We start from the raw sequence: 20,697 nt of genomic DNA on the forward strand, positions 1-20,697 counted from the left end.
TGGGAAAAGAGCTTCCAGAAGAAAGAATCAGATTCATTGCATCCCCTTTAGGAGAGAAAACCCTGGAAGAACACAAGTCTGAGGATAAAAACAAAAATATACAGAGTTGTGTTGTCACAGAGCTTCTCAGCTGGTACAGCTGGAGGGTAACTGCAGAGTCTGAAATGCCCTGACTGCAGCCGCTTGCTCCCCCAAGGTTTTCGTGTCATGTGATGCGGTGAAGTTCTCCGGCGCCTACAAAGTTAGGCAAGATTTCCAATTAGCATGCAGTGCTTCAAGATTGGAATGCAAGCAGTCAAATCTAATGAAGCCCAGCATCACCCAGATTCTCTTGTGATTCCCCTGAAACTCCAGCGAGGATACGCAGGGGATGTTACAACGTGGCTCGCAGAAGCTTAATGTAGGCAAACAAAGCTAGTCTTCATTTGATTCATAACCTTGGTTTAAGAGACTGACATTCTGTGGCGTTTGCCACAAACCAACATAGCTTAAATAAAAAGGTCTTACCCCTTTTTTATTAGCTTCAGTTTGTCCACATAGCTGCTCTATAAATATCTACCCCAAACAACTCTTAAGTCAATGATTTCCAAATTGGCAGTGACCTCTCCTATGCGTTCTAAAAGCACCTTAACTTTCAAATTACTCGCAAATGATGAATTGATTAAAAGCTACAAATGTCTCTCTGAACAGACTCAATACTTCTGTGTAGCTACTTTCTGATTGGAGTCATTATCGGCAACATGTTTTAGCAAATAGACAAGAAATGACATGTACTAAAACCAATGCAGCATATTTGCAGGCATACATCCTTTTCTAGTTGAAGCCTGACAGTGTGGCCATAGCAGTGTGTACGAGTACTGGACTGAAACTGGTTGGCCCTTCTTTTATAGCAGAATTCAAATGGAGTGTAAATTTGACAGGCCTGCACGGCGGAACAATATTTATGATGTGGTTCAGAAACATTGCAAGGAATTCCTGATTCCTATCAAGGCATACGCCATTTGATTTTCCTGCCTATCCTTTTTGATTTTGAGGTAATAATTTGTGCACGAATTAAACCTTTTTGGCGTTCTGCGTCTCATACTTTTCCAAATGGTAAATATTGCACTTGGCCGACGCTTCTGCAGCTTTGATGTTCTTGGAAAACGTCTGCAGCTCCCAAAACCTCAGAACATTGCTTGGAGACACACGTTTGGTTCAAAACAATCCCTAAAGCTACTGCCGTTGTGAATGAGTCCTCTGTGTGGACTCTCGTAGATATGGCCAGATAGGTCAGCAGATACAAATCGTTGCTTTCTTAGTGGTGATTTTTATTCGGAAGACCGAGATGAATCAAGCATATTTTAATCCTTCGAGACTGAGCGGATAAAACGCGGTGAGGTGAGAGGCTGAAGTCTTTCCAGCAGAAGCCCAGTTATCACCTTGCTCTTATTTCATTGTTGTTCGCTGTTTCACCTCTGAACTCTGAAGGAGGATGAGAGACGTGAAAACAGGAAGCAGCTATGAATCTCTGTCAACCTGCGACTTCCTGTCAATCCATCATGAGTGTGGAGGCTGGACACATTACAAACACAGGATGAGAGGGGTATTAAAACTAAATCAGATGTTATAGAACCACCAAAATGATGTGACAAGAGGTCATATCTAATGCTACATCTTTCTTTGAAGAGTCTTTTACCATTTATCCAAACCTTCGTAGCGTCCATTACATATAGAGGGAAATGTCACTGCATGTTGAGGTTCATCTGGTTCCTGTTTTTTGAAGACAAGTGATGATGAAAGTTTCATTCCCTGCCAAATCAAGGCAACGGTAAGATATAGCTTAGTGTAAGCCTGAGGTGGAAGTCTGCTGTAAAAGAGCTCATGCTGTTATGAGATGTTTAAGGAGCATATGTGGTCTTCATGGTGGGAGCAGTGTGAATGAGTGAATGTGACAATGGGTAGAGAGAGGTGCATGAGCGAGGAGAGGAGGAGGGGTCCGTGGTCTCAGAAGAACCTCAGCTGTCCAGTGCTCGCCGCAGTCTGTTAACAGAAATTTCTGTGGCAGACAAGCAGAACGCTTTCTTTTTCTCACCCCCGCCTGCTGTTTTCCAACCTCTTCTCCCAGATCTTCTCCATCCCGTCTCTCCATCCTGTCCTCCTCTGCATTTGTTTTTTCAAGAGCTCAACCAGAGAGGTGGCACAGTGCTCCAAGCTCCGTGTCAGTAGACTAACTCTGCTCCTTTCAGCTTGACAGGCTCTCAACACACATAAGGTCTGTTTTTCAGGAAAAAGCCATGCCACCTCTTTTTGGTTTGGGAAGGATGGGAAGACATTGACTTAATTAAGTTGTGCACACATACACAATTAATGTGTTTATAGGAAGACCAAGGGAGATATAGTTTTTGAAAGGGCAGAGGGACAGTTACCAGGTTTCAGTATTGCATGATGATGCATTTTTATGCAATTCTGCAGCATTTGTAAGTCGCTCATTGTTCCCTTTGTCACTCCTCTCTTCAGGGCCTTTCTGCCTACAGCTCGTACGCAGGTCTGCACAATAATCAGATTGTCACTGTCAAGGTTTGTCTACTCCAGAGAACCGATCCTATGTCCTCCCGGCAGCCACCACTATCTATCAGGCTGCTGATCTGTCCCTTTTCCAACAGAAAGACGAGCAAAACACCCTTCTTTTCAGATTTTTCCTCTTGCTTCAGATACTACTGAACTCTCACCTCTGTTTTCTCTTGCAGTAGTAGTAATCCTCGCCTCTGAACCCTCAGTTAACCAAGGACTCACTTATCTCTCTTTTTTCACTCTCATTCCAACCCAATTCCTGTCCTCTCATTTTTCTCTCTAACGCTCTTTTCCTTTATTCTCTTTTGATTTTTTTTTGTTTGCCATCGATGCTCCTATTGCATTTTAGATGGTTTTCCCCCGATATGACCATGGCTTTCTCGCTGGAGAGCAGTCCAGCAGCTTTCAGAGACGCTTTTTGAAGGTAGACCTCTACTAACAGGCATGTGCACTCCTTCAACACACCTTTCTTTTTCTTGCTTATTCTTTCTCCGTCACATTACATTAAGCATGTGTTTGTTTGAGTTCTTCCATCATGTTTTGGATGTGCTGTTTTCAATTTTATTAGCCTGACTGATTAAGAACTGTTTTATTGGTGTTTAGATTTTTAGAGAAGCTCAAGAAATGTTTCTTATTACTGTCATTACTGTATAGAAAAGCTTTGTTTGGCAGTGACGATTCAAGTCTAGACTGAATAGAGACATAATTATCTGTATGAGGAAATGAGCTTTTAGTCTGGAGGGCTAGCTGTACCATCTTGCTTGCCTCAACAAAGCAAACCATAATGTGCCAGATGTCTATAGAGATGAGAGGATGCAGAGGAAGTGTCGCCATTACTGCAGATTCAAAGTAGCAGCAAATTCCCCTCAGTTGTGATAAACGACATTAATGGTTTGTGGTTGGCAAAACATTTGAGGGCAGGAGTCTTTAAGAAACACAAGTATCATATTTAGACTTAAATATATTCTGAAAATGTATCTTTACTGTAGAAAACTAAAAAAAATTACTCATTTTAGAGATGAGGTAGTTTACATTCGCTTTCTTTTGTGTGTTTTGTATTTGTCAGCATGGGTCTGTTTTACCATGTGACTAAATATCAGCCTGATTCATCGGATGTTTAGTCAGATTTCAAGCCTCCTGTTGTAAAAAAGAGGCTTAGTAGTGCTTGACAAACAAGCCGCATGGTAAAGAAGTTAACAAAGATCTGTGTGGACTGTATTGAACTTTGCATATTTAAAGCTGTTTTTGATTAAGTTTTGTATATTAACAAATCATTTTGTGTTTGTCAAATTGGTGGCTCAAAGGAACAAACCTACAGATCATTTTCACTTGGCTCTGCAGTTCCCCTTTGCTCTACAAGACTTTGTAGTGTGTTCTTGTTCACTCTGAGTCAGAGCTCTCGATTGGCTGCTCAACATAGTGGAGCATTAAGCTGCTGATATTCCTCTCAGGGGTTAATGGGGATTATGGTGGAGCTAGAATTTTGGTTTTCTATTCATTAGCTGGGGCAGAAACACAGTTTTAAATAAAAGCTACATAGATTAATTAATCTTTGTTCCCAAAGATCATCAATGCCAGATGGGAAGTGTAAAAGTGCCATATCAAAGGCTTTGAATTATTGCAGTTTCATTCACAATTTACTGTTTTGAACATTTTATTTTGGACTCTTCATTTGAAGAGTCGTCACAAGAAGCATGACTGGGTGGAAAGTAGCATGAGAACTGATGTACAAACACAGATATAGGATCCATAGTCAGTGATCATACATTTACATATGTGTAAGAAGGATTTATTGCACATCTGGCAAATATTTGTCATATGACTTTTATTGTGTAGTAATATGCGCTTGTTTCTGCTGCCACCAGCTGGCCAAACACATCAGTTAACGCAGGTTTGAGGAGCATTCTGAAAATATTGGCTGTATTAAAGTGCACTTCTCATTTGTTTGATTTTCTTTATCGCTGATTGCAAGATTAGTTGTTTCTTCACTTGCACAGATACAAAGTAACCCAAAACCAATACCTTTGCTTTATCCAAAAAAATATTTGTCTTTGTATTTCTCTCATTCTTTTCTATTTATTTATTTTTATCTTTTTTCTATTCCATTAATCAGGGTGATCAAGGCCAAGCTGGACCCGCTGGACCTCCTGGCCCTCCCGGTCCACCTGGGCCCCGCGGTCCTCCCGGGAACACTGGCAAGGACGGGCCTCGTGGCCCTGCTGGAGATCCAGTAAGAGAATCACTACACAAATCCGAGCTCCCATACAGACCTCCAGTCTCCTTTTTATCACCTCATATCACTCTGCCTGTAATCGCTGACCCTCAAACTAAGGTTAAACCACAAAGACTGCAATTTGATGCACATATATTAAGCGGGTCTTCACAGTGAAGCCATACTCTTATTTTTCCGGGTTTGCCAGTGAGCTGTGGTTTACCTAAAAACTCCCAGAATAGCAACTTTGCTACAACCCTCATCTGTTTTGTGTAAGTCAGCGGCCACAAAGTTCTCCAAAACACCCCCGTTCTCCCACCCTCCTACCACAACTGTGTCGCCATGTTCGCTGAAACAGATATGGCACTGCGGTGAGTTCATGGGCAGTTTGCCGGCCTCACCAAACAATGGTGTGCTCCTCGCCTGAGGCAGTTTCTGTTTCTTAGAATTAACTTTCTGCCTCCTGGAGTTTAGTTCATATGCACTGGCAGCTTCAAGCTGTGGGTCTTGAATTGAAGAAAGAAATATCAAATTTTTGTTTATCTATGTGAAAGAATAATTGCTCTGTTACTCTCCTCTGGCGCTGGACAGCAGTAGGTTCATGTGAAAAATGTTGGTTTCGATGTGGGTGAGTGAAGAACTTATGCTGAACCGACAACAGAGAAAGCCAGCATGGTTCAGAAAGTGACAAAAAACAGACGGGTCGATGAAAAGGGGCCTATCTTGTAACCTAGTCAATTGTAAATGTACTTCAAGTTGATTAAAGCCGTTGCAAAACAGCAAAACAAAGTGGTGTTGAGAGCTGCTCCATGCTGTGGGCAGATGTCTGAATGGGCTGAGCTGGAGAAAGTGAACAGCCTGCCAGCATGGGTATCCTCTAATGCTTGACATTTATATCTGCTTTGTTGAAAGACTTGAATAACTGACAGCTTTTGTCTTCTTTGTGGATAGATCTAAACTAAATGTGCAGGTAAACATAGTTGAGTTCTAAAGTACAGTGATGAATTGATCTGACATCTGAAGTCGTAGATTATCTTGAGTAAATTTAGAACTGTTTGTAATCATACATGCATTTGACATCTGAACCGCTTTTCATCCAGCTCTGTTCTGCTCTCAAGATAAAAGCAGTGCTAAAAATTATTTGCAACGGTAATTTGTTTCCCGCTGCTGTGAAGGAAAGATCAAACGATAAGGAGGAGTTAAGAGGGGTGAGAAAAGAGGTTAAAAGGCTGCTGGAAGATGGAAATAAAAGAGGACCACATAGCAGTTGAGGGGATCGGGATGACAGTTTGTATGTGCAGACTGAGCGCAAGAGGAGGAAAACCAGCTGGGAAACGTCTTAGTAGCTCCTGCACATTATTGTAAAATATGAGGACTGAACGGAAAGCTAATAACTTCCGATTTATATGCATTTTTAAAAGTGCTCTGAGGGATCAAGTAAACACTACTACTTGATAGCTGAGTGTGTGTGTGTGTGCGTGTGTGTGTGTGAGACACAGCAGAAGGGAGAGATAGAGGGCTCTTGCACAAGAGCCCACCAAGCTTTCTCTGCCATGGATGACTTCATAGCAGATGTTTAGCTGCTTCAAGCATACGTCCACCTGGCCCCCACAAACAGACAACAGGTCTGTTTACCTAAATGAGCCAAATCACTGTTGGACAGATGGACAGAGAGAAGAAAATGGACATGAAATAATGTTTGCGTTTGATGTTGTTTGTAGCTACGGTTTATTTTTCATCTTATGCAGACCCCAACTCATATTCAACTCCTGCAAATTACCAGAAAAGGAAAAAATACATCTTTTTAGTGTACTTGAAAGGAAAACTAAAGGAAAAACACAAAAGAAGAGTCATAACGCAGTGTTTAAAGAAGCTCTAACAATTTCAGTCCACATACCGAAGGGAGTTATTCTCTCACAGAAAACACTCTCAAAAGCCTCTTTACTTAATTACATCTTTATGGAACATAGGGAAATACTGCCTGCCAAGTAACTAGTTTGGCATGCCTACAACACAAAATGAGCATATGCCTCACACACTCCCAGTTTTTACCAATCCCAGCAGGCCAGGTCTTTCAGGAAGAGGGAATTCAACGGGACAGGGGCTAAAACAAAGCGTTTCAGATAAAGGTGCTGCATTTCTGCACAGTATGAGAACAATCATCTTTATTTTTTTAAACAGTAAAGTAGCTGGTTCTCTATTCCAGCAGGGATAAAGCATAAAATGATACATTTTTTAATTAGAATGAGGGCTCTTTAAAGCCAAACGTAGCTCTCGTTTGCCCTTTTTATTCGCTTTTGAGTGCAGAGAGAAAGTGTCTAATCAGTGTTCAGTCCCACACCAAATGACTTTAGATGTGAACAAAAGACTCAGGTACTCACCATCATTTTCAATGAGGGTGCTGTGCCAGGGCCTACAAAAGTAGACATAACTCACTTTGTCTTCACAGAAACACACTCAATGTTGTCTGGTATTGATCTACGGTAAAAATTCATATTTTTCCTTGAATTCATCAGCTCAAAATGAGCTCTTGAGGAAACCCCAGGTCCATGGACGGCTTAGAGTGCCTTATTAAACAGGGACATCTAGTGGCCAAAATGCTGAGTCAAATTTCACTGAGGTTGAACGCATCGCTGAATGAGTTTGCTTTGTCCTCCTCAGGGTTTTCCAGGTCGGGATGGTGTTGAGGTGAGTGCACTTTATACTCGGTGTTTGAGTTTTTTTTTTTACAATAAGTCTGTGATGATCACTTTTCTTCATCTGAATAATTACGATATCCACATATATATTGCTGCAACAGGGGCCACAAGGACTGCCTGGGAAGCCGGTAAGATAGTAAAAAAATAATTGATTTGAACTCTTCTTAGTCATCTCGTTTCTTCAAACATTCTGTCAGATTTTGCACTCATCATATTAGCACTAATTATTAACAATGAATATTTCTTGAATGTTTTCTTTTGGCAGGGAAACGATGGCGAGTCTGGCTATCCAGGACTTCAGGGTCCTCCGGGCTTAAAGGTGCGGCTGAGCTTTACCTGTCAGCCATTGTGTCTCTGATTGTTTTCATACATACATAGTCCATCATTTTTTTTTTGTTGTTTATTGGAACAGGGCGAGCCAGGTAAAGGAGAAAAAGGGGAGAGAGGCATGGATGGATTCCCGGGATTAAAGGTGAGGAAATCTGAAGTGTACATTAGACAAGCAATTAATTCTATAACAGCTAAAACAACCATGAAATGATTATCCAGCATCTGAAACTCTCCTCTTGATGGCTTGATAGTTTGCCAGCAAACTTTTTCAACCATGTTTCCAGTTCCTTAGCTTCAGACCTCCTGCATATTGTTAAAACATCTATCTTTTGTCTGAGATCTTTCCACAGGTTATAGAAACAGCAGTCGCTACACCACAATTAAAAAAGAACAATTTGGAACCTCTTTAATGAATGATTACTGGCAAGTTTCAGATTATCCATTTTTAGGTAAAATTATGCCAAAAGCTGTCTTGTAACGGCCGCTCCTCAACAGCACAACACTGAGACTGCACCTGTTAAAGAAATGAACGGCGTGGACTTAAACACGGTCAACGGCGTTGATTTCATCTTAGTTTTACTGGATCTCAGTGCTGCATCTGATGCTGTCTGTCATAATGTGCCGCTCAAAATACAAGAAAACTGGGTTGGATTTTTTGCCACAGACCTATTCTGATTTGAATTCTATTCAAAACCACAGATTTTTTTTGTGTCTATAGATAATCGTACATCTGCATGAACAAGATAGTATGTGTGGCTCTCCAGGGTTCTATTCTGAGGCCTCTGCCTCCCACTTGCTCAGATTGTGCAAAGCAACAAGATTTGTCACCATAGTTATGCAAATGGACACAAGTCTAATTAACCATGTTGTCAGGGCATTGTGATCGCTTACAAATAAACAGCTGGATGCTCCAGAATATCCTTGATTAATTAGAATCTAATCACCTTTTTGTTGATATAGAAACAAATATGCATTGCCTTGCCAATAATTGGTGCTATTCTTAGTAGTAATGTTGTGTTTATGCTAAGTGAGATGTTGAAGTCTAATAACTGAAGAAGTTTTACAGTGATGTGGTGTTTGTTCTTCACACAGGGAGACAAAGGAGAAACAGGAGAGCAAGGAGCACAGGGACCCATGGTGGGTTTATTATTTTAAATGTAGAACCTAAAAAAAAATCTTTGTTTGTCATTTATAAACTCATTTATTAATGACATCTCTGCTGCAGGGTTACCCTGGTGAAAAAGGCGCTGCAGGCCCCTCAGACATCATCGACTTCAATGGGAAGCTTCTTGATGCTATCCAGGTGAGTTATATCAAAGCATCAATGAGAACAGATTTAAAGGTTCCTTCTTGTGTTCCATCAAAGATTTAGTACTTCATTTCACAAGAAAAATCAGGCAAACCCAATCCAAGAAATGGCTGCGTGGTAAGAAACACATCTTTATTAGTTTTAAACTGAACATGTTGCCGTTTCTTCTTGACAGGCCATCAACGCCATCAGTGTCTCGGTAATCTGCTGTTGTTACTGCATGGTTTTTAGACGTGTGACCAGTAACTAACACCAGTATCCATACTTGCACAAGCGCATTCCTTGTGTGTTTCCACCGCACTTCACACCTGCTTCAACAGTTGGATCTGTGTGTTGTGGTGTAAGCCCTCCGCCAAGAACTCGGGACTTCAGATGTATCAGGTGTCATTGAATAGGCCACATCTGAAGAGCATGACAGAAAGCTTGTGTTTATCCAGCTCCTGGATGTTAATTTGGGATATAATGCACAGCCTTAGCAAATGTAGATCAGATGTGCTGTTTTATCAGATAACTTGTAGCTCGAAGAGACTTAATCCTGCAGAAAAATCAACCGTGTTCAACCGTGTGATACTTTATTCACTGTGCTAGGTTGCTACATAACACCAGGAGAAAAGGTTAAGATTATATATGTATACAAGGATTTTCTTCTGTTATCCGTAAAGGAAAGTAAAAAAGTAGGACCTCATATGAGCAACAGCACAATATATTAAAAAAACAACTAACTCCAGCAGTTCATGGTTTGAACTTTGACTTATTATTGCAATTTTGTAGTCTTATTTGTAGTCTTATTTTTATTTTGGCCTCACATTTGACTTTAGAACACTTTGGTATACAGAGTTCAAGACTGGCTCAATGGCTGCAAGGTGCCCAGGAGCTGTGGTCAGAGGTTCTGAGCTTTGTTGTGGTGTGGCAGGAGCAGGTCCCAAAGAAGCTTTAGTTGTACTATATTTTAAGTACATCAGAATGAGGGTGTTGTTGATTTTTTTTCTACTGATTGGAAGCATCACCTGCTTTCCTCAAGATCTATCCAAGCCAACCTACCAGAAACCTATGAGACAATCATCACCGCCACCACAAACAATCATTGACAGTTGGTGTGAGGTGTTTGTGCTGATATGCTGTGGTTTTCACCAGACGTACAACTCTGCATTGTGACCAAATATCTCCACTTTGGTCTCGTCTGTGTCCAATCTACGTTGTTCCAGAAGTCTTGTAGATTGTTCAGGTGTAACTCTACAAACCTAAGCCGTGTTGCCATGTTCTTTTTAGAGAGAAGACACTTCCCCTTGCAACTCTTCCAAGCAACCCATCCCCAACCCCGGTCTTTTTCTAATTGCACTGTCATGAACTAACTGAGGCTTGGAGAGACTAAGATGTAGCTCTTGGGCTTTTTGTCGTTTCTTTGAGCATAGCACAATCTGACCCTGGGCAGAACTTGCTGGGACAACCTCTCCTGGGAAGATTGGCAACTGTGAATAATATTTCTCAGTGCTGATGTCTTTCCTCCTTGGCATTGTCTCAGCACACATCTGAATGCAGCAGACAAGCAAATTACCAAAAGTGATGATCGGTTAATCGAGTGCATTTGATTAGCAGCACCTGGCTGCTAATTCCAGCTGAAGCAGTAGGAGTGGCCTTAGTTTTTGTTAAATCAATAATGACATGTGTGTGATATGTCTTGTGTTGTTATTCATCTGGTGTTCTATTTACCAAATTTTAGCCCTAGTAAGGACCAGATGATTATTTTTATTATATCTGATATGTAAAAACCTTCGTTTAAGAAAAGGGTGCACTTTGTTTTTTACATAGCTGTGTCTGAGTGTCTCAAAACGTGCAGCATGGTGTGTTTTTTCTGGTATTTCAATCATCTCACGTAATTCAGTTGAAGGAAATTCACCATTCATCACACTCACGTCCCTGCCTTCATACGCTTGATCTTGATCCTGATCCTATCGGGGTACATGTTACTGAAAGATAGCTATCTTTGCAGTGGAGTGTGCACTTAATTAAAAACCTGCATGAACTAGGTCCCCTTGGACCTGATCTGAAATGTGATCCTGCCTGCACAGTTGTAGCCAACAGCCTGAGATAGTTACAAAGCAGGCGGAGAAAACACGGACCTGAGATCTTATCATAAGCTTCTTGCTGACGAGGATCAATCAGCCCAAAGTCAGACACAGGGTCTCTGCCTGAGTTATTTATCCACATATTCACTCATTGACCACCCAACTCGCGTGTTGATCCATTCATTTGTTTGTGCGAGAAGTGTTTCTTCATGTTTAATCTGCACTGAGATGGATGGTGATGATGAACTGGTGGAAAGCAATGCTGAAATTGTTTGTTTGTGGCTGTCGTTCACTTTGCTGCTTTCCGTACGAGTGTTTGCACGAGTAGCCCTCAGTTTCCAATGATGAAATAGCCCCGATCAAATAGTTGCTTGTAAGCATCTTCGGTTTCTATGGCATTGTGGAGAACAAACAAAAAGTTTAGGATTGAAAGGGAGCTGTACACCTCTGGGGGGGCAACACGATTTCCCCTTTTATTACTTCAAGATGACCAAGGTCCTCAGAAGGGGGGAGTAACAAGTCTGACATTGTGGATGTAGAGATTAAGGAGCTTGAATCAAGAGAGCTGCAGCACAAAGCAGGCTACGTGGAAGGAATGAGGCATGCATGTGCGTGCGATTCATTATCCATCATTACATTCCGTAATATATACATAAGTGTTTGCCTCATCCTGCATCAAAACGATCATGTTAAGGAGAAGTGTTGCCAGACTGTTGTGTAGTACAAACCGCATTGAGCACGGCCGGTCTCACAGTCTGTGTGAGATTAAACTGCTTCAATTTGGTTGTGATCAACAGAGTTTTGACAGGAAATCAGCTTTGTATACCGTATAATGAACAGGTTCAGGTCCAGCTTTGAAGTTCTATTTATGATGAGTTTCCAGTTCTTATAAACAATGAGCATGAGCAGCCGTATACACACACACACATATATTTATATATGTGTGTGTGTGTGTGTGTGTGTATCCAACATGTTTATGTGGCTGTTTGATAATCTCTCATCTCATTAAACAGGTAATGTTTCAGTATTTATGTTTACAGTGAGTCCCATGACTGCTACTTCTTCAGTTCCATGGAGCTTTGAAGCTGCCTTCACTTCCTTGGTTTAGTTTACCAAATTTTGCTGGTCGAGTTTCCTTTCACAGCTCTCACCAGGGACATTTTGAACATAAAAGGCTGCTTTTGACTGCATGAAAACTCTGAAAACCCACTGTGCTACCTGTCAGGCACCAAATGCAAACCGACTTCCTGATTGGACAAGTACATAAACTACCCTTTCTGTTTATAGAGGCTCAGTTACAACCCCTGGCTTGATTATATTTTATGGTAAGATTACACAGCTTATTTATTTATTTATTTATTTTTTTTATCCAGGGCCCACCTGGACCACCAGGACCCCCTGGACCCTCAGGGGAAAAGGTGAGGCATTCTGAAGTATGGTACCGTACTGGTACTAGGTAGTTGTTTTGTTTGATGCAATTTTAAATATCCTGGGCCTGATTTCGAGCAAAGATATTTGTCCAGTGAGTTACTTTTCTGTCCTTTTCCCGTCATAGGGTGAGCTTGGTTTACCTGGGCCAGCAGGAGTGGATGGAGAAAAGGTACAGAACACACAGAAATGACAGATAAGCTGATTAAATGTCTTTCTTGTCTACTTATTAACCCAAACATAATTAGCTTTCCTTTTCACTGCTCCTCCTTGTTATGCTTAATGTGAGATTTCCTGTTCTGTCTTCATCTGTAGGGACCCAAAGGTGACATGGGTGAGACAGGCCCTCCAGGCGAGAGGGGAGAGAAGGGAGAAATGGGTCTGTCTGGGCCCACTGTAAGTAGTGACAGAAAACAGGCTTCTTTGATGTTGCCGTGACAACTGAAAGTTAATCTTGCTGTTTTTTGGTCAGGGTATGGATGGACAGAAAGGGGAAAAGGGCGACTGCAGACTGCATGACAACCTGGTCAGTATAACACCCCCAAGTTTGTTGCACATTAGTGCAGCCACGTACAGTCAGTTTAACAGACAACAGAATTCATTATCCATGTTTTAATTTATCACATTTAGTTGTGTTTCACAAATGTTTGTTTTCTAAAGTGTTCAGGTTTGTTTTTTTTCCTTGAAGTCTTTTTTGTGTGTGTGCTTTGCACCTCCGAGCTACTTAAGAGAAATAAGGAAACACAGCCAGCTATCGCTAATGCTCAATCACCTTTGCTTGGGTCTTAATCTCTAAGCTTCTTGTTCCTGTTTGACTCTTTCACTGATAATCAGGTTCAGATGATTTCCCAGCCAGGCCCACCTGGCCCACCTGGCCCTCCAGGAGTACCTGGATCCCCAGGATCCATGGTGAGTAGTTACATCAATATTTAAGTCCATATAGTCAAACCAAGTTAGCTGTTTCCACCTGGAGTGGTCACACACTGATGGCACACATTGTGTTTCAGGGGCTGCATGGAATGCCCGGTCCGAAGGTAAGCCTTCCAGGTCTGAACCGGATTTGTGGTGGAGGCTGTAAGACATGTTGTTCGGTACTAACTGATGGAGTGTCTTTGCAGGGTGAACCGGGAGTCGTTATAAAGGGAGAGAAAGGGGAGACGGGTGCTCCTGGACCCAGAGTAAGTGGGACTGGGTCTTATTATTACTGTTTTTATACAGTCAATTTTATTTCACGAGTCAGAGATTATAATAGAATTCAACTGCAGGGACTGGACGGTCACCACGGTCAAACTGGGTCTCCAGGGTTGGTTGGTCTTCCAGGCGCCAAGGGAGACAAAGTAAGAGCGCGATAACCTTTATACGTGTTTACTAAATCTCCTTTTTTGACTGATCTCGAAAATAAGAATCATATCTGTGCTCATAGGGTAGACCAGGGGAGCCCGGACTAGACGTGAGTTTCTTCCTGAGAATTTACATGTTCACATTTTCAATCGCGCTATTTTCAATTAAAACTGGCAATCAAACTGTACCCACTGATGAGCTGTTTGTGCTCCTGTTATTCAGGGTTTTCCAGGCCTGAGGGGAGATAAAGGTGACCGAGGAGAAAAAGGAGACAAGGTTAGTCCAAAACACCGGAAACTAAATTTCATGGTCATGGAAGGAAAACTATTTTACAGTTTCACCCAGGGCCTCTTTTCTTTTTTTTTTTTTTTCTGGCCTACATGCAGCTGCATTGATACAGAAATTTCTACCACTTTCAAAGTCTAAATGGACTGCGTCTGCAGTTGAGTCTGGTATAAGTTTTAGATTGTCTAACTGTTGCCATTTTCATGTGCCAGGGTGACAGGGGAACAGTAGGGAAGAGAGGTCTAAAGGGCCAGAAAGGAGAGCAAGGTCCTCCAGGCCTGGACCAGCCCTGTCCTGTGGTATGTTACCTCCATGTTTATTGCTTTTTTTTTTTTTTTTAACACCCTCCTTCCTGTTTTAAAGACATTTTAAATTTCCATGTTATCCTTTCATTCTCAGCACTGCTTCTGTCATTTTCTCAACGTTTCTTCCTCAACCTTGTAAATGTGTAACTGGCTCCTTCTGACAGGGTTGTGATGAGACTAAAGGTCTGTCTGCAAAGGCAGGGCTTTCTGAAACTTCTCCTCTTCCTCCCTCTGGCCCTGAGGCCCCCTGTCCTGTGGTACAGTACCTTTCTCTCCTTCCTGCATTTTTCTTTGATCACTTGGACATCTCTTGTCTGTTCAAATGTTTTATCTCCCTCATATGGCCTCTTCTTTTCTTTCAAACTCTGGACTGCACATGCTGTCTCTGACTAACTTCATGTAAGGTTGAACTCATCGAGTTCACTACTGACTTTAGCGAGAGCTTTTCACAGATAATAAACAGTTACTTTTTAAGCTTTTATTGGGTGTCCTTGGCTCATGATTATCTGCACACCCAAAGCAATAAACAGGCATCTGCTTCTTGTAAAAGGGCCACAAGCTATGAGGTTTAAATCATGTAATATTATTCTTGCTTGCAATAAAGAAAAGAAAAAAAAAGAAATGAGAAGGGGCGCCACTTTCAATAATTCAATGATTTAACTCTGTTTATCAAGTCAGACCTTTACCAGATTGTTATTTCTGTAAAAAAGACTTAAACTTTATTAATCCCTAAAGGGAACTTTTAAAATCCCACCATACAATGGATTAGATGAGATTTAACTCTACACCTCAGAGTAATTCAATGTGTGTGGATCTGTTAATATGCAAATGGTCCCAGTCTTGTCAGGCTGCAGCTGTTCAAATGCTCCTGGCTTGACGAAACTGACAAATAGCTGATAATTTGTTGCTAATGTTATATAAACCCTGTTCCTCATCGCCAGCCTTGATTAGTTCCACCCCACAAGTTGGCAGGGTTGGTTCCTGAGGGTTTTTTCTTTCTTTTCCTCATTTGAAGCCTTGAATCTATAGTTTGGAGACTCTCATTGGTGCATTACAAGTAGGTCTGCTGTAAATTAAAATGAATAATAATGTATTCTTTATATCATATTCTAAATTAATAGTTGACAATGTAAATTAGCCTTGCTTATAAAGATTTGTGTTTTGTACACTTGTCTATATCTATAGTTACAGGATCTCTCCATCCTAAACTTCTATTTTGAGTTTAGTTCAATACAGAGATTTAATATTGTTTCTGTTTAGCCCCCCCCTACACACACGTTTAAAAGCTTGATCATCACCAGAGAAAAATACACTAAAATATCTTAAGTTCATACCTTTCCACTTCAGCTTTACTTCACGCCATCCCCAGTTGTCTAACCAGATTTGTTGCTGATGTCAAATGAGCATTACTTAACGTCTGACTTTTTTTCTCTCCTCATAGGGACCTGATGGACTACCAATACCAGGCTGTTTGCATAAGGTAAACCTAACACTTAAATTTGTTTAACTCGCGCATTTATCAGCCACTTGATATGAAACAGAGGAGAATGCAGACATGGAATAGCTAACACCGTCAAAGTATGAAAGTACACTGAGACAATTTACTCTGATTTAACACAGGGGCATTTTGTAAGTATATTACAGTGTGTTTGAGTGAGTTTGTAATGGTAAAGCATGAGCTGGAGTCATGTGTCTCAATACTTGAATACTAATCAGTCCATGCTATTTCTTTCTTTGCAGTGATGACTAACGAGCAGCATGGAATCTGTACATATTGATATGGTATATTTTGCAACTGAATACTACGCCAACGACCTTTTTTTTTTCTTTTTTTTTTTTCTAAATCAAATCCTTTTATATAATATATTGAAAATTTGAGGAAAAGGACATTTTTTTGAGTCTACACTTCTTTCTTTTTTTTTTTTACTCGGAATCCAATGTTGTGAAAGCAGTCATGAAGTGCCATCAGGACTCTTAGTGTAAAGGACAGTCCAGACGGCAGAGCTGGAAGAGTGCTTCACTAACAAAGTCGGACTTGTTGTAACCACGAAAGGCCTAGTATGACGGTGTGTGCACTCACCCAGTCTTGTGGACAGATGGATGCTCGAATGGGTGGACGTTTCGTTTTCTTTGCTGGCAGGGGGAGTGTGTTGTCAGTGCTCTCTTGTCCTCTCTCTGTTTTCTAAAAGGAGGAAATGGTGAGGCAGAAGCTCAAACGCAAGCGTCTCTCTCAGCCCTGAGCGCTTGGCAGGGCCTGCTGGAGAAAGAGCGCACAGACGGGCAGAAAGCTTGAGAGGGCAGATTGGCTTTTCTGAAGCAGAGCTAACCACGCTGTGCTTCTGCATCACACCCAACACCCGGTTCCTCCGTTGTGGAAACTCTCCAGGAGGAGGCGACAGAATTCTGCGTTTCCACATTCATCTCAGAGGGAAAGACAAACCTGTTGCTGATGATGTTGCGCATAGCCTTGCCAAGCCGTTGAAGTTATTTGGGAGTCGCTGACGTCCCTGGCACATAAGGAAGGATTTACTGAGCAGATACATTGGACATGTTGTGGTGATAGCTTGTATGAGTATGTTGTAAAATAATAATGCATGATCATTACAAGACGCAGTGATTCTCAGCATCCTGACAGCTTGTGTGACTTTTGTCCCTGATTGAAACCAGAAACAACAGCACATTCTTTTTTTTTTTTTTCAGTAATCAGTCTTTCCATATGAACAAGCCTTGTAGAAAATGGCAGTAAGTCTACCTTTTTGGACGGCTTACATTTGTACCACTTGTGTGTTGTTTTGTTTAAATCTGGTGTATTCTTCTCTGTTTTTCTTGGTCACATTTTGCATTCCTGTGCATTGCCTTGATTGTGGGATAAATAGACAGTAAAAAACCTAAAGGCCAGATTTGAAGGAACCATTTACAGTATTTGTGAGAAATCAGTGTTATTTGCTTGGACAAATACTTGCCCTTAACTGAAGCCTATTGACTGATCATTGTGTTTAACTTCACAGGAAGGCATGTTTAAGTACTGCTTCCAGTTTCTCTGGACAACAGTAGAAGTTCTTGCTGCTGACTTATATGTGTGTTGTTTGTTTTTGATATATTTTCGATATTATCATTATTAGCCATGGGCTGAAGGACTAGCTAAAGTATGAAATTTTTTATCAAACGTACATGCACCGACGGATTCTCTATTCCTTTAAGCAGTACATCTTAAAAGTGTCAGACATAATTTCTTCGTGTGTGTGTTTTTTTAAATTTTGCTCCAAAAAAACTAAAAAAAAAAAAAACAAGTCTAGTTTTTGCTATCAGGTGACTTTCATTGTTGTGTTGTGGTCTTTGTAATGCAACTCTCTCAGATGGAATAATTTCTTGGTGCTTAAATACTTTCACTTTAAAGCTTTATTTGGTGTACATGTAAAAACACACACACACACAGATGCAGGCTTACACGCACACACACACAGATGCAGGCTTCTTAAAGAGCTGCAAAACACAAGGAAAAAGAAATTGTTCCGGCTGGTTTGGATATACCATTAACTATCCTCATGCGTTTGGCTTCATGTGAGCAGGACTGATATTGCATAGGGTAAATATAGACAAGTGATTTTTTTTCTTTGTGTATTCTCCATTGATGTGTTGTACTTTTTGGATTCTGTACGTGTGTAATTCATCTTTTTGTGAGGCAGAATACACATTTGAAATAACCTCACATTTTTATTGACACCAAACCCTCACGTTTGTAATTTCAACACCAGCAAAACATTTACTGTCAGTATTCAAAGTTGAGGGAGTAGGTCAGTGAAATAGTAACACTGCCTTCTTTAAAGTGTCAATCCTAGCTTCGATGTTGCGTTAGCGGCCTCTCGCAAAACAGTTTCTGCATCATGATGATAATTTTGTTCATTTCTTTGACTTTTATCAGGTTTTTGAAAAAGTGCAGCAACTATTAAACATATTCAGTACCAGTTACAGGTATAAAATGAGCTGCATATCGTTGAACTGAGATAAGCATTAATTGAGATTCATTATGAAATGTATATGTTGTGAGAGACTTTGTATTTGAAAGCAATATGATTTAACATTGAACTTAACATTTAAGCATTATTTCAATATAAGCTGATGGTTATCTGTCACCTGACATTATTGTATGGTTTTATTTCTTTTACAGATTCTATCAGTGCCATTTTCATGGCCTAACGGAGGGATTTCATGGCATAGTGTCTGATTAGAGTTTGATATTTTAGCTAATCATACACAGTGTTTAGCTCGGCCTTGTGAGAATGTTCTTTTGGTTGTGTATTTGGTTGTAAAAGATTTAAGCTATTTTTGTAATTACTTGTCCAAATATGTGTAACATGAAATCTGGTCAACAAAATACGTAGACGGAAATAAACTCTCTAGTTTTATGGTGTCTTTTTGTTTTCATTATGAACATGTAAAATTTGTATGTTTCATTCATCCAAAGCAGATCTCATATCAAGTCGGTCTTTAGACTGAAATATTCTAAGAAAAAAAAAGAAAAGCTATGTCATTTTATGCTAGCATTTGGAAATATTCTGGTCCTTCAAAGTTCAAAATATGCAGCGTATGCACGTTTACACAAAGGGGCAGGAATGAAAGTCCAGTTCTGAAGCTAACGTTTTGCTACTATATGAGCTGTGAGGTCCAGGCACATCAACAACGACTTAAATGTTACCATCACCATGCTACATTACTGTCCTGCTTACTGTTTACTAAATGCCAGCCTGCTGGTGAGGCTCAAGAAAAAGTCAAAGCATCACCAAGATCAGCAAACTTCAACCTCTGCAGACCACTAATATCCGAACAAAGGTTAATCCTGTATCTGCCACATTTTAGTTTGGAACAAAGAGGTGGATTCACCAACACAAAGATATGGATTGCCTTCCAATGAGTCATGCTGCCACTTGGCAGTTTGTTGTAATCATAAACTTCATGTTCAACTACTGCACTGTAGATATCATCTCCTCAGTGGATTGCTGAATGGGCCTGTGAGGCACAGATGCTCAGAAAGTGAAGCGGGCCCTGGTCTGGACACTTGTTGAAGTAATGGTTGAGATTCCTTGTTGCTAAGAAGACGATTAACAAGACAAGAGACAGCCCCCAAATTAAAACACAATTGGCAGGTGATCATACTTGGCTGTGGATGCACACGTGGACAGCTTTCACCCCTAAAGTCCACCGGCAACAGCTACAAAAAGAAACAGCAGCAGAGCTGCAAACCCATAAAAATTTAATGCAAAAAGGGAAAAAAGAAAGAAAAAAGAACACATCGCGGTATACCGAGGCTGCACGGTGCTTCGATGGTTAGCACCATTGCATCACAGCAAGAGGGTTCTTGGTTCAAATACCGACTGGGGCCGTTCTGTACGGAGTTTGCATGTTCTCCCAGAGCATGTGTGGGCTCTCTCCGGGAACTCTGGCGTCTTCCCACCATCTAAGAATATGAATGTCAGGTTAATTTGTGATTTTAAATTGTCTGTAGGTGTGAGCGTGTGTGGCTGTTTGTCTCTACGTGGCCCTGTGATGGACTGGCAACCTGTCCAGGCTGCACTCTGCCTCTCTCCCGATGGCAGCTGGAATAGGCTTCCAGCATTAACATTCAAAAAGTAATCAAAATAGAAACGATTTATTTCATTAGGAAATTGTTGCAGTTGAAATGACCTTCAAAAGGCAGATTTCTCCAAAAGCAAATTCTTGTATGATATTTAGTTCTTATTTTACCTTTCTAATTTACAAAGAAACCACGTCCAGTTTCTCAAAAGATCACAGTTTATTTCTCTGTATTTACTTTTTAATTTTTTTAAGTAATGGGCAGTATAATCCTGGTGTGCATAGGTGTTTTACCCTACAATAGATGTACCCTGCCTCTTGCCCAGTGTTTACAGTCACAGGCCTCAGCCACCCATGACTCTCAACAGGATGAAGTGGCATTGAAAATGAATAGATGGAAGTATAATTATTTAGAATATAAATAAATGTAATATAAAGTGAGTACTTTTGGATGACTTTATATTTTCTGTTTGAAATTATTTCTCCAGGTCATATTACTGTAGTTACTGGCAATGCATTTGTATTTCTACACTTTCTTATGCCCCTTATAAAATCACAGGTTTCGTTGCTCGTTGAGCATTTGACTTGTAAACCTAAA

The 20,697-nt window shown here is 40.7% G+C and overlaps 1 protein-coding gene across 1 annotated transcript in view; it reads left to right on the forward strand.

Moving 5' to 3' along the window:
- Positions 1 to 18,934, forward strand: part of col23a1b (collagen type XXIII alpha 1 chain b) — a 119,643-nt gene extending 100,709 nt beyond the window's left edge. Inside the window, exons 10-31 of the mRNA XM_072395856.1 lie at positions 2,903 to 2,977; positions 4,667 to 4,783; positions 7,427 to 7,453; positions 7,566 to 7,592; positions 7,730 to 7,783; positions 7,877 to 7,936; positions 8,887 to 8,931; positions 9,020 to 9,097; positions 12,543 to 12,587; positions 12,725 to 12,769; positions 12,913 to 12,993; positions 13,070 to 13,123; positions 13,432 to 13,506; positions 13,605 to 13,631; positions 13,716 to 13,775; positions 13,863 to 13,934; positions 14,021 to 14,047; positions 14,161 to 14,214; positions 14,436 to 14,522; positions 14,693 to 14,785; positions 15,970 to 16,008; positions 16,718 to 18,934. Coding sequence (XP_072251957.1) covers positions 2,903 to 2,977; positions 4,667 to 4,783; positions 7,427 to 7,453; positions 7,566 to 7,592; positions 7,730 to 7,783; positions 7,877 to 7,936; positions 8,887 to 8,931; positions 9,020 to 9,097; positions 12,543 to 12,587; positions 12,725 to 12,769; positions 12,913 to 12,993; positions 13,070 to 13,123; positions 13,432 to 13,506; positions 13,605 to 13,631; positions 13,716 to 13,775; positions 13,863 to 13,934; positions 14,021 to 14,047; positions 14,161 to 14,214; positions 14,436 to 14,522; positions 14,693 to 14,785; positions 15,970 to 16,008; positions 16,718 to 16,768 — 1,293 coding nt within the window. The 3' untranslated portion in view covers positions 16,769 to 18,934. The remainder of the gene's footprint in view (positions 1 to 2,902; positions 2,978 to 4,666; positions 4,784 to 7,426; positions 7,454 to 7,565; positions 7,593 to 7,729; positions 7,784 to 7,876; positions 7,937 to 8,886; positions 8,932 to 9,019; positions 9,098 to 12,542; positions 12,588 to 12,724; positions 12,770 to 12,912; positions 12,994 to 13,069; positions 13,124 to 13,431; positions 13,507 to 13,604; positions 13,632 to 13,715; positions 13,776 to 13,862; positions 13,935 to 14,020; positions 14,048 to 14,160; positions 14,215 to 14,435; positions 14,523 to 14,692; positions 14,786 to 15,969; positions 16,009 to 16,717) is intronic.
- Positions 18,935 to 20,697: the final 1,763 nt, after the last annotated feature.

The sequence above is a fragment of the Leuresthes tenuis genome, unplaced genomic scaffold, assembly GCF_036924035.1.
Source record: "Leuresthes tenuis unplaced genomic scaffold, fLeuTen1.0.hap1 SCAF_11, whole genome shotgun sequence".
Classification (NCBI taxonomy): Eukaryota; Metazoa; Chordata; class Actinopteri; order Atheriniformes; family Atherinopsidae; genus Leuresthes; species Leuresthes tenuis.